Source organism: Meleagris gallopavo, chromosome 3 (assembly GCF_905368555.1).
Source record: "Meleagris gallopavo chromosome 3, MGAL_WU_HG_1.1, whole genome shotgun sequence".
Classification (NCBI taxonomy): Eukaryota; Metazoa; Chordata; class Aves; order Galliformes; family Phasianidae; genus Meleagris; species Meleagris gallopavo.
Window position 1 is genome coordinate 66,214,444 of NC_139406.1, and position 19,220 is coordinate 66,233,663.

Genomic DNA, 19,220 nt, shown 5'->3' on the forward strand with positions numbered 1-19,220 from the left:
TTAAAAAATGGTATTTTGCTTCCATATTAAAATCAAAGTGATAAAGCATCCTGGAAACAAACAGGCAAGATATCTTTAAATAATACATAATCATAAGGTGTTAAGAAAGCTTATAAATGTGACTTCCACCAGAATCTGTTGCTCACCTACCTTTTCTGCTTAACTACTGCCTTCCCAAGTGTACTTGTTATAGTTTAGGACAGCACATTGACTCTGATAATCTATTAAGAACTGTAATATCACAAGTAAATAACGTACAAGCTCCCCATATATCATCTCATGTACATATATTTAGAAAAGACAGTTCCTGCCCGTGGTGGCTTTCACTTGATACAGCATGAAAATTCCATATTCACTAAACGGAGAAGTATTTCCATAAATAAAGCTCATTTTAAGAACTCAGATAGTAACAACTTCCCTGTTTCTCAGTGATCAAAGCCCCATTGGCCAAAAGGTGAAGCCAACTGCATGAGTGGAAATGAGACAATGAGAAGTCTCCCTTTAGGGAGATTTGAAACAAAAAAAGGAGTTTCTCAACTGCAGCTGCTGCAAAGTGACACAGAATTGTTCACTGCAGGGGAGTTGGACTAGATGGCCTTCAGAGGTCCCTTCCAACTCTAAGGATTTGATGGCTCCAACTGAGGAGAACAAGACTCAATCAGTCTGCATTCTGTTCACATGTGCTATGCTTTCTCCTTGAAAATCACAGAGAGCAGAGGTTTCTCAAACACACGTGGATATACTGTTTATTTTACAGAAGTAATGGATTAGGTTTAAGGCCTTCACGATGAAAAGCTGATGCTTCTTTTTACAGCACCACCTTCTTAAACTGAGAAGATTTCCTTCTCTGTAACTGAAGCACCGCTGTAACTAAGTTGTTCTCTGGCTTCATCAGAAATTGCAAGGATCTAGTTATTTTCAAGAAACAAACTGAAGAGCACATTAACTGTCTTGAATCAAGCAGGAACAAAAGCAAAATCATAATCACAAACACAGTGTCATTTTATCACAAAACTTATCAGTCCATTATCAATTTTCTGCCAGCATGCATTTCAGTTGAAGAAAACTTCCGTTACCCTGAATATACAGGTTATCACAAAATGTTAACAGAAATGTTAACAAATTACTCTAGAACTGTAACTAGTGTTCTGCAAACAACCTACACTTTAAAGAAAACCAACTTCCTTTGTTCTTCATAAACAATGTAGGTATCAATAAAGCAAATTTACAAAAAAATATGAATACAACAGAATGACTCCTGAGCTACACAGATATTAATTCTGCACAAGGATTAAACTTGCCTAGTTTTAACCATGTAATTCACACAAACCATGAAAGTCTAAGATCATCAAGTCCAATTACTTATCAGTTTGTTATTCACCTATTTTAATCGTTTACCATCATTTATTACTTACTTTCCATCTACTTCTGGTCTTTTGCAGACACAGTGAAACTTGCCTCCAAAATCTATATAAAGGTCATCTTCTACAACATGGAATATTTGACCAATGGCGATTTTATCCTTGGCAGGTCCCATCTGAATCAAAGGTGAGTGTCTCAACATAGCTGCAAAGGATTCCGATTTCTCTGAAGGAACCTACAGATAAAGAAAAGTACCATTTCACAAAAGGTATCATCTCAAGGAGGAAATAAATCAAACTCATAGAATAGAAAAAGGCTTCACTCACTAAATTACAAGTAAGGATTTCATGCTTCTGGTGCATTTTTATTAAGACTTCTCGGGAGACATGTGTTACATTTCTCCAACCCAAAATATTTCACATATTGAAGACTAAGACTAAGACTACAACATATTCTACTACTGGTTGGGCAAGTTAACTCTAAAATGCATTCCCAAAATTAGCCCTGCAAAGAACATAGCCCATATCTTTGTTATCTCCTTTGTGAAAACCAAAGCAGAGTTAACACCCTGCAATCATTCATGCAACTATTTTTTAATGAATAGTACTTAAATCTTCAATTTAAAGAACAAAACTATTTTGACAAAATAGCAGAAGTAGAAAAGCATAGACAGGACTGATCTAAGATGTTAAGAAAAAAATGAACCATCACTTTTCTCATTTTTTAGTCTACAATACCAGATAATATTTTGATTCAGTAACTAAATAAATATAATGCTAGTTATTTCCCATAGAGCTTTAGGAAAACGTGAGAACATATACCCTCCTGCTCTTCTACACTTTTATTCTGCAGTCTAAGACTGATGGTCATGTGCTTCCCATGTCATGCTTGGCAAACATACCCAGCTACATCGGAATGAACTCCTTCTCATATATTATTCATCTGATATACTAAACATGACCACTTTTTAAAGATTAGTACCACTGAAAGGGAATACACATTTTGGAAGCAATCTGTAACTGAAATCCAAGAGGTGAATCAAAGGGAATCACTTTATTGGAGAGAAGAAATACGGCTAAACATTCTCATAGTGAATTACTATTTCCAGTAAGATACTACAGTGACTGAGTTGTTCACAACAGCTTATGAATGTGACAGGGATACATGGGCATATTCAGAATTTGTGGCCACTCAAAGCTCTGCTCAGTGCAGAGGAACTTGGGCCTGAAATTGCCCCAAAAGGTTGCATACTAGGAAAAATTTCTTCTCTGAAAGAATGGTAATGAATTGGAACAGGCTGCCCAGGGGCTTGGTGGGGTCACCAACCTGGATGTGTTCAAGAAACATGTGGAGATGTGGCATCGAGGGACGTGATTAGTGGGCATGGTGGTGATGGGTTGACAGCTGGACTACATGATCTTAGAGGTCTTTTCCAACCTTAGTGATTCTATGAATTCAGGGCATGAAGTTTAACTAAATCACACCCCTCTCACCAGTGAGAAAGCAAGAATAATCTAGAATTTGTAAACAAAGCATTATAAACTCTCTTTACAGTTACTAAGCCCTCAGAACAGAGGCTAGCACTGACTGCTTCTCCCTGGCTTTCCATGGCACTGTAGTATAGAGCAGTGGGAAATAATCACATTGCAGCATGTAACACAACAGCAAAGGCAATGCACTTCAGGAATTTTCTTCCTTCATCACAGGATGGCTTGGGTTGGAAGGGACCTTAAAGATCACCTAGTTCCAACCTCCTGACATGGGCAGGGTTACCAACCACCACCATCAGGCTGCAAGTTATTGAAATCAAAGAATCAAAACCATGCCTTCCTGCACCACAGACAAAAGACGTCTTGCATCCGCAAACATGTTATTTACCAAACATGACAGAACTGGGGGATGGGGGAGGAGCAGGGATACTTTCCTCTGACTGCTTCAAGCAAACACAAAAAGTCATCTACGTTTCCTACTAACAGAGAAGAATGCCACCATTTTCCATTTGCACATTTGGAAACTTTTACTCTCAACGAAGTCAAAACAAGCAACAGTTTGAAATTCCAGTTTTCCTGGAATGCACAAACAGTGTGGGCTGCTCAGACACGATATAACCTCAGGAATTAAAAGCTAGAAATGTGACACCCCGCTCAGTTTGCTGCTTCAGAAAATGGAACAGCTTCAATGTAGCATCCCGAGGACAAGGACCAAACAACGTGCCTTCCAACACACACATGCACACAGCCAGAAAGCAAGCTGCTGGTGATAGTAAACCAACCACCAGCGAAGAAATAGGATTTCATACAGGAGTGCTACTATCATATATGGTTTCAAGCATAGGAATTTACAATGTAGTCTAAAATCAAATACATAAAAATTAACTGCATAGGACACATTTGTAAGTGCTTCAAGAATAAATGCAAAACGGAGGAATCGGTAAGAGGAAGTACTTATATGAGATGTATCATACAAATTGATGGAGCAGTGGTAATAATCAACATGCAACTTAATTCAACATAGAAGCCATAAGCTTGCGTTCAAAGTGATCACCCCTTCAAAATGACTCCATTTGGGCAAGAGATTACACATCAGTCCTCATACAGAAATTAGGAAATCTGCTTTAAAGGAAACTGCAGTACCAAAAAGTGCAAAATTCAGAGGTCTTCCCCTGATATTCTCATTATAAAATCACTAGAGTATCAAAAATCACTCGCCTTGGAATTCAACTGTTTGCCCCTCTGAAGTGATATAGTAATAAACCCTTTTCTATCATCTGTTGTCATTTGGGATCACAAATATTGTTTTCAAAGATGATGAATCACATCTTAGTTGTAGCTTGCCACTCAGCACCAAGCAATGCCAGCCAAGTACAACAAAACTCCCTGGTTAACTACTTTGTCCATTACCTGTGGCTCTTTTGCTGACTGTTTTAATCTCTCCTTTCCCAACCAGTACTACTTTATTTCTCAATCTGTGCTCCTGAGTTCAGCTTTTCCAAGGAAAATAACAGTGAAGACAATCACTGGAAAAATTATACCAGAAATGCTCACAGCAAAGGATTTTTTCTGGACATTCAGAAAGAGCAGCTAAGCGCCCCACAGAAAAACAACTTTTCCAAGCAAAAATTAACATAATCAAGAGGTAATGTATAGAATCTTAGAATACTACGGGGTGGAAGGGATCCACAAGGATCATCAAGTCCAACTACTGGGAATCCTGTGTGCAGGGACTCAAAAACACATATAATTTAAATCCAGAATGGCAGTATACAATAATACGGAAGACAGAGACACAAACTCAGGACCATCAGCTAGTAGAGATGCTAGCTCTTCAGAAGACTGTTTTCAGACAGATCATCCTTCCACATACTTCACCTGCTCTGAGACTAAACGTTTTACAAAAAACCCTCTAAGGTCCTTTAAGTCTTATTAATTTACAACAGAGCTCTTTTCCAAGCTGAGCAGTTCCACCTCTCTCAGCCTTTCCTCATAGCAGAGGTGCTCCTGTTTTAGGCTCTCTTGAGAACATCCATGTCTCTCCTGCATGGGAAGCCCAGAACTGGACACAGCACTCTGGATACAGCCTCACCAGTGCTGCAGAAAGGATCACATCCCCCCACCTGCTGGCAACACTTCGCCTAATGCAGCCAGGATGCCTTCCTGACAGCAATGGCACACAGCTGACTCACGTTCAACTTGGGTGTCCACCGAGATCCCCGGGGCCTTTTCTGCCAATACTGACCCCTGGGATACACTGCTAAATACTGGCCTTGTGTCACTGATAAATCACACTCACATCATTCCTGCTCTTTCCACACAATGGCACACTGTATGCAGTATCACAAAATCATACGGGTTGGAAGGGACTTCTGGAGATCATGCAGTCCAACCCCTCTGCTAAAGCAGGTTCCCTATATTAAGTTGCACAAGAAAGCACCCAAGCAACTTCTGAATATCTCCAGAGGAGATTCTAGTTAATAACATCGTTCTATCTCCCTGGCAGGAAAAAACACAGACCTAAAGCTCTTCTCCCCCATGCAAACTCGCCTGGGAAATAATCTCTGTACACAACACACAAGTGCTATCTTTATACACTGATAGATGTACTGGTTCCTTCCTAGAACATAAAGTCAGCGAGACCCGATTTAGCTCATGTACCAAGAATTCAGTTGTCATTCTTCACTGTGGACAGTTTTCCAAGAAAATAATGCAATCTACTTCAATGGTATCGCTGGTCTACAAGTCCACAGTTTTCTTCATTCTGCTCCCTGGAGAGGAACTTCTCAGGAGCATGAAGATCTAATTCAAGTATACAGGAATCATGGAAAGACTCCATTGAGTCACCCCGTCAAGAATATGGCTGGGAAAAGCCTAGAGACAGAGAACAAGCTAAAATACAGGATTTTTTCCCAGTTCTTTGAATAATCTAAAGGAGCGTTCATTAGGAAGGAACTTACCTCAAATTTTTAAAGAGATTTAATGGCATGTTGAGTAGTATTTTCCTCCCTGATTTCTAAATCTCCTTACCTGCAATCCCCACAACGGAGCTACAGAAAAACAGTAAGACAGTAAAACAGTGCTCTTCTCTGATTCTTACTGAGCATTACCCATACAGCTGGGATACATACAATGAATTGATCACTCATCTAGTTACAAAAGTTAGAGACCACAAAAAAGTCAGAAGCACAAACAAAACATTCTTTCCAAGAACCTGAAGTGTAAAGACTTTTTTTTCCCCTTAAAATCCTAGCCTGTTTGATTTGTCTTCTAATTTTCCAGGTTTGAAAGTTATTCATAAATATCTGGATGCCTTCCACTCTCTCTGTACATAGTTTAATAATAATAATAAAAATGCAGCTCTTTTAATAACAAAATATTCTGCAAGGTTATAAATACCAACTGGAGAGCTTAAAAAGTCATAGATTTAAACCCCAATAAGGTCCAAGTGAAAGGAGTTCTCCAATGGAGGAAAGTAGCATACAAATTCTGGAGCAAAGCCTATGACCATGCAAGCAGGGTGGTCCCATCCCACCCACTGCACAAGACATCTTTCAAACTCCAGCCACATGTTTTGTGTTTGCTTGCAAAGACAAGCAGCCCGCATGTTGGAATGCAAGAGATATGGATGAAACATGGAGAAGTGAGATGGGAGATTGGTAATCAGAGGGCTACAGCTAGGGGGGTGAAGACACAGCAGCAGCAAGCAGCATGCAAAGATTGCAATCCTCTATTTAACTGTGAAATCTGTCTCCTCAGCACTGCCACCCACAGCTAGAAAGGTTTTTCTGTCCCAGCTTAGTTATATAAAGTAATAAAATGAAAAAACTGATGTGAAATAACAAGTTGGTACGATGCTACAACAGCTAAAGGCAAAATGGCTGGGAGATGCCCAAACCTGACTGGAAAAGGTCCTGAGCCATCTGACCCAAGGTTGTGTTGTTATGAGCTGTGGGTCAGAACCAAAAGCCCTGTGATCTCATTCAACATGTATTATTTTATTTAATAAATAGAGAAGACTGAGATCCTGCTATAAAGAATATTAAAATTCATTAAGCCTTCACCTGACCATACACACACATTGATAAGTCAATTATTTCAACCCGCAACCTAAAAAGATTCATTGCTCTCTACTGGCCTACCAGACTTTGCTTTTCCATACACCGTGACTACTGCAAGTGTGCACTGTTAACTGGATATAAGCCTAAATACAAGGCCTCAATACGGTAATGGTTCCCAGCGATTCACAGTTCGTTTTTGAATTCCTCTCTAGTGCTCTTTTACTATTTTTTAAATCTAATTCCACTTTTTGCTAAAATATCCCTTTGAAATCAATTCTATACCATAAGCAAGGTACAACTAAAAACTCACTGAAAAATTGAAAAATTTAATAAGGCAAATATTTAAATGTTACTCAGTATTTTTAAAAACTTTATGGACAAAGCAGATGTGAAACTATGCACAATATAAAAAAAATATATATTCTTCACACAGCTCTGCATACAGCAAATTAGGTCACAAGTGTTAGCTGGAAGTGTGCAAGTAATTTTATACAAGTGCCAGCGAAATTCAACTAATAAAGTTCATGAGCAGCTGAATGGGATTCAAAGCTCAATGAAATCCCATCGATAGCATACAGTTATAATCAAAGACAGCAGCAACTCTAGAGTTTACTCTTTGTGTTTTGCAATATTCCCATTCTAATATAGCTGTTTTCCCCCCTATTAATGGCCAGAGGTTTTGTCCTATCTAAAAAAAAAAACCAAAACTTAAAAAAATGAAACAATTGAAGTTCAGACTGCTTGCCAACAGATTGAAATCACAGTCCAAATTGGACCACCGCAAAGACAAGGAAGATCTCTTCAGCTTCCCTACAATGAGAGACTTTTCCATTTTATTCCATGAAAACAGATAATGGTGAGAAGCTAGCATACCATTCTTGCTAATAAAGGGTTTTGAAAATTAACTACCATAGAAAAACTGAAACAAAAGCAAGATTTGTGTTATTTAATAAAGCTACTGAAGGAAAACGGTCCAAAGAGAAAGCATAAAAGAAGGATCCGTGATTCAAAGCAGAAATAAAAGCAGTGATTCAGGGGAAAATCTATGATTAATGACTGTAAAGTCACAAAGGACGGCTCTAAAAGCAATCAAGGAGAAAACTGGAAACTTCCCTGCTAGAAGGCAAGAAGATATTAACAAAAAGATTCATACAATTTCCTTTCTTTGCAAAGACTTTTCATGCCCAGACTCTGTAAACACAAGAGTTGTACACTATCTCACACCATGATGATCTGAAATCTTCAGGGAAAGCATTTTAGCTGCAGGGAATGCAATGTATTCTAGTATTAATCACTTAAAATCTGCAGCCAGCACAAGAAATAACAGAAAGCTCTATCTGGGATCACCAAGTCTCCTTTGCTCTTCTGCACATCATGTTCTGAAGACAAAGGGATTTGGACATTAAGGGAACAGCAGCATTTCTGAAGGCACCAACAAACAAAAGCAGAGAAATTCCAGCAGTAACATATCCATAAAGTTCTATCCAAATCTGAGTAATGATGCAAATTTCAACCTCAGTGACAGCCAAAAAAACAAACCATCCAGCTTCAGAATCAACATAAATAGTGTCTATAGCCATGTCTTTAAAGGAAATTTTGGGGGGGAAAAAAAAAAAAAAAGGAAAAGGGAGAAGAAAATACCTTTTTTTTTCATTAACATAAGGTGATATATCAACAATAGAACCATGGAGTTCTATTTGGGTTTGGGTTGGAAGGGATCTTTAATGTAAGAAGAGCACAACACCTCACAATTTAGAAGAAATAAATCTCAGAATCGATGTCTGAAAAAGGCAAACAGCTCTTTTACCTAGAACAGGATAAAGGAAATTGACTGCTATGCTTCCATTCTTATCTTTATTAAATCTTTATTAACATTCAAAAACTCACATATTTAGGGTTTTAACTGTCCAGAGGTATTTCCCATCAGAGCCTTAAAATTAAACGCATCCCCAAAGAATCACCAAAAAGCAAAACAAACTTTTTCAGTTGTTCCAACCAAAAGAGGAACATCCATACATTTCCCCCAGTACAAAGTAGAAATGTGGTTTCAGTTTAGAAAGCAAAATAAACAAACCTCTTCAGCCAAAAAGGCTGGAAGTAAAACTGAAATTAAACACTTCGGCATCCCTTGTGAGAAGCAGTGACTAAGTGTTCTGGCAAAGCATCATTTACATTTCACTGAAGATATTAAAATTTTTGGCAACTGATTCACTGTGCAAGCCTAATGATTTGTAAGGTGCTTTCCTTAAAATCTTGGCCCCTTGTTTTTTTCAATAGTGCAGATGGAGTGTCAAGCAGCACAGCTATGGCCCAGGTATCTGCATAACCTCCAGGACCATGAAGGTAAATACTGGCAGTGACTTGGCTGCACCCAATGCACCACAAGTGCCAACGCTCCCATGGGGCCTGCAGGACAGGAACTGAAGTGCCTGAGGAAAAGACCCCCACCCTGAGGGCATTCTGAGAAAGCAGTACCTCTCTGTAACACTTGCGGGCAGCTTGGGCAAAACCTTCCGACGCTGTTTGAAACCTCTGTTGTGAGCCAGGGGACTGAAATCTGCTTTCACTGATCCGTCGGCAGTTGGCTCAGCTATGGGCTCTGGAAAGGGAGGTATATCTTATTTTTTCAATTAACACTTTTAAAAACCCTGCTGGAAATCCCACATAGATATCTACTTTATGTGGATATCCAACACCAAAAGAAACACTGGAACAGAATCTCTGATGTTGCCTTCTTACATGCATACATTATGGTTGACAACTTGAAGGGGAAAAAAAAGCCTAAGATTCTATGGCTGAAAATGCAGTACTTTATGTGCAGGTCAGACTAGACAGCCACAACGACCCTCTGCAGCCTAAAAGTCAATTGTTCAATCTTCAGTTATCTATGTACCTATACAATGTCAATAACACAGATACCATTTTTCCCTATGCTGTATGCAAGCAGTGACATCTCCAGACACATAACTCCAAAGAAGATCTGTAAGAGCTGAGCCAATTCACTGACTTCCAGCTGAGAAGAGTTGGTACTAAGAAGGAGGCCCGTACGCAACAGTTTCTACAAAGCTGATGTGAACTGCATGCTATAACTGATTTTCACTGAAAAATCTTCATTTTGTGCCCATTTTGTAAGAACCAAACTCCAGTTACATTAAGAATAGGACTTCGATATTTTGCAGTATTATCCAAAAGGAACTAAAAAAGGTCACAGATGTTGTAAGAGACGAGTATGATTGCTGTCATACTTGCCATACAGCACTGAAAGATTATGCTTGGAAACTTATTAAACACACAATTTCTAAGCCAACTCCCACACTGGTTAAACTTTTTTTTTTTTTTAAGTGTTTTTAAATTATATATTGGTTAGGAATTGAGAAAGGATTAGTCCTGTATTTTAAAAATAACGAAAGATTCACCATACAGTATTTGAAAGCGAATGATGTTCATACTTAAAGTTCAGTCTTTGCCTTGCTCTTAACTTTCCAGCAAGCTCCATATTTTGGCACTTGTTACAATGCTGACTGAAGAATATCATTTTATTTCTGCACGCAGAATAACTTCTAATTAGAATTGTTTCAGCTGTGCAGATGGCATTATATTTGTATGTTGCAATTCTATATACATAGTCCTCATAATAATGAACAACATAATACTGTGAAGTAAGCATGTTCTAAAGAGATGCAAATAACACTTAACTAAATACACGTAGCACTTAACCAGTACAGCATCGTGGTGGAAACTACCCTTCCAGGTCTTCTAATTACATTTTTCAGGTAGGATCAAGCAGAACTTAAAACAAACAAACAAACAAACAAACAAACAAAAAACAGGAATATTATTTGTAAGCTGTGCAGAATCCAGGTTTTCCTGAATCGCACTTTAAATATCACAACCTCTGGTTTGACAATGAATATTTCTACAACTCATCATCTAGATGCAGGATGAGAACAGTTCTTTAAACTTACAAAAGAGCATGTATTTTGGAAGATGACTTGTCACCGTCATCTTACTACACATTGCTAAATCACAGAATGGCCAGGGACGGAAGAGACCTCAAGGATCATGATGCTCCAACTCCCCTGCCATAGGCAGGGCCACCAACCTCCCCATTTAATACTAGACCAGGCTGCCCAGGGCCCCATCCAATCTGGCATTGAACACCTTCAGGGACGGGGCATCCACAGCCTCTCTGGGCAGCCTGTGCCAGCACCTCACCACTCTCTCTGTAAAGAACTTCCCCCTGACGTCCAACCTAAATCTTCCCTCCCTCAACTTAAAACCATTTCCCCTCATCCTGCTAATATCTACTCTTTCAAAGAGTTGATTCCCCTGTTTGTAGGCTCCCTTTCGGTACTGAAAGGCTGCAATGAGGTCACCCCGCAGCCTTCTCTTCTTCATAATCAAAATCAAAATCAAATGGAGGAACAAATGTAGGAAATCAAACCAAATGTAGGAACACTGTTCATACAATAAATGCACTACCTTAGTAAATCTAAAACCAGGTGACTTCTGACTCAGCTACATGTAAATGTGCCCCTTATTAACATTATATAAACTATACTCTGTTTTGTTGGAGTCTGGATTTTATGTTATATAAATTGTCTCTGTATCTCTTTTTTTCTGTGACTTTAAGCAACCATGTTTAGGATGATCAGCATAGAACCACAGAGTACATCTGGGGTGGGGAAAACGATCACAGCTGCGTCAGGAGGAATTAAGTACCTGTAGCTGCTTCTGCTACCTCTTGTGATGTAAATCCATTGTCCATTTGAAGCTGAGAGTGGTGAGGTTACATCGCTGATACATCTGAATACTACCAAAACCATGAAGGGTTACCCCCTCCAAATCCCATACATATGGGACCTGGCTGACTCAATACCAACTCTCGTTGTCATAAAATGAAGGTTCTCCAGGTATTTTCAAATCTTCATTTAGATACACTTGGAAGAAAGTGGAAATAACAGTTCTTCAAAATGCAACTCTTACTACTTTTCGAAATACATGAAAAGAGATGAAAAGAAATAAGAACCAAGAGTTGCAAAGAGTTCCTAAACAATATCAGCTCTCAGAAGTGGGATTCCCCCCCCACCTGCATGCTGAGCACAACGGGAGTCACAGCAGGCAGGACACCCAAAACATTCAGCTCTTCAGTTTAGTTCTGAAGAGAAATCATCTCATCTCTACACCAGGGCAATCTCCAGCCCAGGGTGAGCCTAGTCCATGGATCCACGGATCCCCAAAAGGGAGCCATCGCTGCTGATTGCTGGGAAGGATTTCAATTCCTGTCTAACCCTCAAGCTATCTAAAACTGTTTGTTAAGACTGAAAGAGAGCTCCAGACACAGAGAGGTTATAGGTGCCCCACGAAACACTACAATTAAGTGAATAATGCACTACGTATTCTTGTTCTCAAGTAACTGCAACCTCAGTAGAACCATCTTCTGACTGATATCCCAGGTAGAAAGACAGATCAAGAGAACCATTCCATATTGGTAATTACACTATAAATTATGTGGATTATTATTCAAAACATTCAGTGTTACACAATTAGTTTTAACCCAGATGCTGCTTAAGCAACACAGATATGTATTCTTCATGAAGAATATACACGTACCTTTGTAACAGAGTGATACACTCCTTCAAAACTACTGCTTTTGTGTCTTGGTTTTTAATCTCTCCCCTGAAATACAAGCAGCTATGACAGCTCTTTCTATCACCTACTAGAAACACTTTTTGTCATCCTTCTTCTCTTTGCGACCAATGATACTTCATTTCTGAAGACAGTAACAAAAATTTAAGTACCTGAAATTCCTGAGCATGTGTCTTGCAAAACAAATGTGAAACTGTGAGGGCTGCTCTGAAAGTAATGCTTCCTATTTTATTCTCTTGGCCCAACACTGCAGAGGTGGATGTTGGTGGTATGGTAGCAGAAGTTGAACCCTCCCACCAATACTCCATTACATGCTGTTACTGTGCAATAGACGGCAGCAGAGGGGCACTCTGACACAATGGTGTCTGACATGGAAATAAGTATGAAGCAAAGAGCTGTCATTTAACTCCCTCACATGGAAAAAAAAAAATGGCATGCATTTACATTCATGATGCTTGCTGAATGGTTATTGAGACCAAACAGTAGCTGTGAGCACAGTGAGGCAGTGGGTGCTGCGTTTCAACACTGATGCAGATTTTTATGAGTGCAGAATGCAGGCTCTTCTTCATCACTGGTGAAAATGCACAGCAAATGGTGGTGACTGTGTTGAAAAAGAGTGCTATGTAGCTGAGAATTTCCTCTATCACGTAGTGTTATCATGCTCTTTGTATCTATTGTAGTTTTCAGAGCTACCTACAGATATACATTTTTGAAGGAATAATTTCTGATCTATTCAGGAAATCAGCTGCGATTATTTAGATACCAATCCACTGAAAAGTCACTATTTTGTAGATCTCTGTTACTTTTCTTTTGCAGAGATGGAAAATCACTATGAAATTTACTCTATGGCCTGCAGACCAAACTACATATTTTTCACACCACAACTGCAAGTTCTTAGGCAGACACGTTATTAAATACGATAGCCTCTAAGATTGCATAAGTGAGCATTATGATCACTGAAGTGAAATTCAATTTATAACACCTTCACAACAAGGATCATAGAATGGCCTGGGTTGAAAAGGACCACAATGATTATCCAGTCTCAACCCCCCTGCTTTGTGCAGGGTCGCCAACCATCAGACCAGGCTGCCCAGAGCCACATCCAGCCTGGCCTTGAATGCCTCCAGGGATGGGGCATCCACAACCTCCATGGGCAACCTGTTCCAGTGCGTCACCACTCCCAATACACCCAGGATACAGTTGGTTCTCTTTAATATCTACGTAACGTGTAAGAATTTAACTACAAAGAGAAGACACGACGCACGTGCTAAGCTGCTGCATGAGAGCTGCGGTTCTGAGGAGAAGCGCTATGCCGAGGTGAAGGCACCACAATAAAGACTGAACGCTGAGAGGTGGAATTCCAGAAAGGCAGGGCAGCCTCTGAGCAAAGCCCATCCCTTCAAGGCGAGCTTGGGAAAAAAAAAAAAAAAAACAAGAGAACAAACGGCAAAACCCGGCCACATTCCCGCTAACGAAGGTGCTCCCCGCACAGCCGGCGCTGCACGCAGCCCGCGGCCCCCCCCTGCCGGCAGCACCGCCGGCCCGCGCTCGGTGGGGATGTGTTAATGGCGGGTTAATGGTTGCACTGGATGATCTCTGAGGTCTTCCCAACCTCAACGATTCTGCGGCTCAGTAGCTACACGCGTAACCCCTGTTCTGAGAAAATGCCGGCAGGGACGCAGAGAGCCTTATAGCTGCGGAGCAAACGCGGAACGCGAGGCTTCCACAGCGCGCCGCTGGAGAAGGGAACCGAGCGGGCACTGCGCGGCGAGGGGCGGCGTCAGCGCGGAACAGGCGGGAGCAGAACCCCGCCCCGCCATCGGGAGCCCCGCCCCACCCCGCCGCGCCCTCCCTCACCTGTCGGGGTTCCGTCGCCGCGGTGCCGCTGGCGCTGCCCGGCCCCTTCCGCGGCTGCTGCCGGAGCGACGCGGCGGCCGACGGCTCCTCAGGCGGGAGACCGCTGCACCGCCTCGCTGCCGTCAGCAGCCGCCATCGGGCGCCCGTCCGCGCGACGGCCCGGCAGCAGCCCGGCGCCGCCATGTTGTCCCGCGTGGTGGGCGGGGCACGAACTCTGACCCCGCCGGGCGCATGCGCGCGGGACCCGACGGAGGCGGACCGGCCGCCATCTTAGCAGGGAGGAAGAGATGGGACTGCACGGCCCGGCCAGCCGCGGCGCTCGCGCCCGTCGAGGAGAATCCGGGGCGGTCCGCACTGCCCCCGGGCCTGCTCCACGTGGTGCACGCGTGGCGGGCCTGGCCGAGGAGGGATCCAGCGGCACCTGCCGGACGCGGCGCTTCGAGCTCGGCTGCTCCGCGGAGCAGCCCTGTGACACGGCCTGTGAACACCGCGCTGCACAGACGCTACATTACTCACATATTGGTTTTATTGAATTTCGGACATGTAGTTGAGCATATATACACTGTAACTGACGTGCTAATAAAGGCGTGGGGAACCTTTTTTCTTCTATACATCTGCAGCAGTTGAAGGAGCGCACAGAACACACACCGCCGTTTCAAAGCTTGTTTCCAGTTCTAAGCGTGGCGATAAAAACATGTGCCAAGAATTACGATCTTACCCACATCTTGTGTCAGAAACAGAAAACAGAATCTGAAGAGAACAACGGCATAAAGCAACAGGCAGGAGAGCAGCCCTGGGAGGAGAGCTGTGCTGCAGCACAACACTGGGCACTGCTTTTAGGTGTTAACAAGAGCAGGACGCTGCAGGTCCTTCACAGCTACAGAAAAAAAAAACAGATTTTATCAATGGCCAGGCTACAGGGAAAACAACATTAGCACTTGAAAACAATTTGATGCCTAACAGAAGAACAACTTTCACGCCCAGACTTATCCTCACATTTTTGTTGGTGTAAATGTGAGACCACTCTGTGAATTAAGATGATTCACAACTGATCAAAAGTTCAGAAGAGTACATCTTCCCCCATTACTTAGGACAAAATGCAACGCTGACAGCATTATCATAACTGAACTAAACCAGCACGAATAGGAAACTTGCTTCTAATAGTCGGAGCCTTCCTAGTTGGATAACTCATGGACAAATCTTAAGCCTGCTAAAGGCCTTTTTTTAAGCTGGGAGTGCCCCTCTAAGTCTGGTGTCCCATGCAGGCAACACTTAACTGAAATAACGACAAGGGAGTGAAGTAGCAAGGTTCAGTTTGGCAGCAGCACAGATTCAAAATGGTTAAGTTGAACAGTAGTTACAGATTCAGAAAGAATTACGTATCCACATGTATGTACAGTATAATTAACTTCTCCAAAGAGTTTTTCATTGCTATATTTTTAAGGTTGCCTTCAAATAAGGGATAAATCCTTTAAATGCTTGAAAGGCATAAAAATTCCCCTCCCCACACAAAACCCCCAACCAACCAACATATTTTAGTTTCAAAAATAATCTGAACCCACAACAAGCTTGTTATCAGTTAATTTGGTAAAACAACTACGTGCTAAATAAAAGCACATCTGGTGGAAAGAGCACAAAGAATGTTACAAGTGTGCTTGGTTCTTGCTTGCAGCAACTGGCAGTGGGTAGCAGGATAGAGGCAGGAATCTCAGTGGGTCTCCTCCTGTGTCTCTTCTGCAATCGTTTCTGTGGCACTGGCATTGGCAGCTGAGTTCAGAACTTCTCCAAAGTCTCCGCTGGCAGGTTTGCTTCCTCCAACTTTAGACTAAATCACAAAAAACACCCTCAATGTAAAACTGCAGTTATTTGGCATGCCAGTTAGCTGCACCTCTGCACAAAGCAGCTTAATTAATCCTCTTCAGCTCAGCTTTTCCAGAACTGAGCTACATCGAAATAATCTTCAGATTATTTAGACAACACCTTAAGAATTGTAAGCATGCTTCAAGATACAAGAAGCATGAAACAGCCCTAATTCCAAGGAATCCAGGCATGCAGCCTTTCAGGCCACTTATTTTTAAAAAATTCAGAGATTAAACTAGTTGCTGTATACTCTGTAAGGATCTCGAATGGTTTTCAGTTGAGGCTGAGAGCACATCTTGAGTTCCACAGTGAAAACTGGCAGCTATGATGCTTTCACAAAGCAACACATTTACCTTTTTATTTCTCTCTGCAGTATGTACTGTGTGCTATTGTGTGAGTACTAGCAACACTCAGCTTGCTAGACAGTCATCAGAGCCGCATGTTATTGTTTGCATGCTTATTATCTAGCCCAGTGTGCCCCAAAAAGTCAAATCCGAATCTAATAACATGTACTAATTATTTTTAAAAGCTGAGTTTGCTTTTTTGTTTCTTTGTTTAACTTGAAGAAGCTACTAATAGTTATTTCCAGCATTTAAAGTTTTTCTAAGTCAATTTATTTTTACAAACGCTATCTGCAAATTTAAGGTACAAACATCTTGCACATTTTATGTGCAATATGCTTATAACAAGATAAGCATTCCAAGCTGTACTATATATTTTCAAGATATAATACTAGGTATGTTATACCAGCTGTTTGTGGAGGTTAGATACATGTTAAACAAATGTTCCTGGTTTGTTTTCTTCTCTTCAAATCATTAGGCAGAGAAACTATTTCCACTGTACTTAAAAAGACATCACCTAAGCACCTTTAAAGTTACTGGTAAATTGTCAAAATTTGAACAAAAAAATTACCCAGAGCTCTCAAAGGTCTTTTCTCCACATTCACAGCTCCACAATCAGCAAGTAATGCTTACCTTTAAGGTTTCAACTTTTTCTTCAAAAGATTTGAAAGTAGAAGAATTTCTAGGAGACAAAAAGGAACCACAGAATTAAAAACACATCTAGTCAACGTATAAGTATCAGAAAACAAGCAAACAGTGGCTTTTTCCATTGTCAACATGTATTTTGTTCGGGGCTTTTCCCTTGTTTTTAAGGAAAGCCCAAAATAGTTTGTATCTACTTATACTACATAAGCTCATTCTGCAATTAACAATTGCCAGTCTCAACACTAGGTTCTTTTATCACAACATGGAAGGGAAAACAAGCAATTTTTCAGATTTAGCTTATTTTTTCCAGTGAATTTCAGCAGGTTTCTGGCTTATGGGTTAAAAAACTTTGCCATCCTGAATAAAGATTGTCTGTCAGATTTTTTTTTGCTTGTTATAGGAAAATAATTTAACAGGCTGTGTGTTTAATTAACAGAACAGTTCACAACGGCATTTTCTGCTAATGTAAGTTTATGGGAGACTCCCCCTTGCCTTTTAATTGCTAGAGACAGCTTGATTCTAAACGCACAGGAAGAGCAGGACAGCTTATGATGTTCAATACAGAGGTCCAGTGTATTGTTATTACTAGGATCAAAAGAGTGCCTTAATACTCCAATTAGCTGTCAGTGCCGCTTGCAGATTTGTACAATAGCTTGCACAGCTTTCTGCCTCGTGCAGAGTGGAAAATGCTTGCCTTCACTGGACCAAGACTGAAGACTGGCAGCAGACAAAATAAAGTTAAAAATGAAAAAAGCTTTCAAAAAGAAGCTTCCCTTTACCCCTTTGCTTAGTGGCTGTGTGTGCCAGCTACGCCTGGCTGCCCTCTTTCATTTGGGAAAGTACACACACATATATAAAAAAAAATAGATTCTCTCAGGAGATGAAGGAACAGTGTGAAGTGACAAGAGGCAAGCACTAAAGTGAGCTAGAGACTTTTTGTGAAACCACGTTATTTTCTACTCACTTTCACAGACAGTTCTAAAACAGACACCAAGCAACCGTCTTTTAAACTTGCAAATTATTACACGTCTAACAAGAAGGTGAAAGTTGTTATAGCTCTCCAAACAGCAGGAAAGCACACTTAGTCACATTCCAGGTATGTAATGTGAAGCAGAGATAAAACCAAATTTCATCCTACACATTAGTATACGAAATCCAGTATTTTTTTTTAATCTGTTAGTTAAATTCCATTTTGATTCCACACTTGACAATAAATACACCCAACAGCTGGTTTATGCATACGTTACCTCATAATAGGCATGCTAATTGAATGTTGTATGGAGCGTATACTAAATTGCCAGCATTAAGAAAAAAAGAAAGCAAGAAGTTAGTTGAAATGACAGAAGAAAAATTGGCTTAGAAAGATGACTTTCTGGACACCACCGTTGGTAAACAGTCAGTCACATAAAAACTGTTTGGTTTTGCTTTTTTAAATTGCTTAGCCATGCGCACACGCACACACAAGTACAAAAGAGCAAAAGCTGCAACAGTTCTTTCCTTTCTAAAAATATTCAAGTGCCATGCTTGTTAGTAAGTATGTGTTCTTTTTTTTTTTTTTAGCTGCAGTCTGTCTACCTATTAAGTCTTCCAAGCAATGAGACATGCTGCATTTACAGTTCTGACGATATCAAATAGAAAGGAAACACTCGAGAGTTATCAGTCAAGTCCTCCTGCTCCAAGGATTAGTCTGACAGTCAGAGAGCTCCCAATTCAATACAACACAGAAGTTTCATACTCATCAATATAAAATCAACTAGCAGGAGAGAGCAGTTCCATCCAACTATATTCAAGATCAGGTTCTGGGTGGGGGCAAGGGGAAAGTCCTAGTTCCAATGCTGTTCTGAAACTCATGAAGACTTCTTTAAGCTGCCTGCATTGCCATACTGTAACTGTTTGTCTACTGACAACATGTACTATTCCTATAAAATGACTGGAGTTACACTAAGGAGCTCCCA

The 19,220-nt window shown here is 40.8% G+C and overlaps 2 protein-coding genes across 5 annotated transcripts in view; both read right to left on the reverse strand.

Moving 5' to 3' along the window:
• The window catches only part of MRPS28 (mitochondrial ribosomal protein S28), a 74,169-nt gene extending 59,525 nt beyond the window's left edge, over positions 1-14,644 (reverse strand). The window contains exons 1-2 of the mRNA XM_085221329.1: positions 14,420-14,644; positions 1,416-1,597 (exon numbers count right to left, since the gene is read on the reverse strand). Coding sequence (XP_085077455.1) covers positions 1,416-1,597; positions 14,420-14,602 — 365 coding nt within the window. The 5' untranslated portion in view covers positions 14,603-14,644. The remainder of the gene's footprint in view (positions 1-1,415; positions 1,598-14,419) is intronic.
• A 283-nt stretch (positions 14,645-14,927) lies between these two features.
• TPD52 (tumor protein D52) overlaps positions 14,928-19,220 on the reverse strand; it is a 47,833-nt gene continuing 43,540 nt past the window's right edge. For 3 of the 4 annotated variants that reach the window (XM_085221328.1, XM_085221327.1, XM_010709064.4), the window contains exons 5-7: positions 18,513-18,554; positions 17,254-17,302; positions 14,928-16,244 (exon numbers count right to left, since the gene is read on the reverse strand). In XM_085221328.1, coding sequence (XP_085077454.1) covers positions 16,128-16,244; positions 17,254-17,302; positions 18,513-18,554 — 208 coding nt within the window. In that variant the 3' untranslated portion in view covers positions 14,928-16,127. The remainder of the gene's footprint in view (positions 16,245-17,253; positions 17,303-18,512; positions 18,555-19,220) is intronic. The other variant, XM_010709065.4, reaches the window with a different exon arrangement.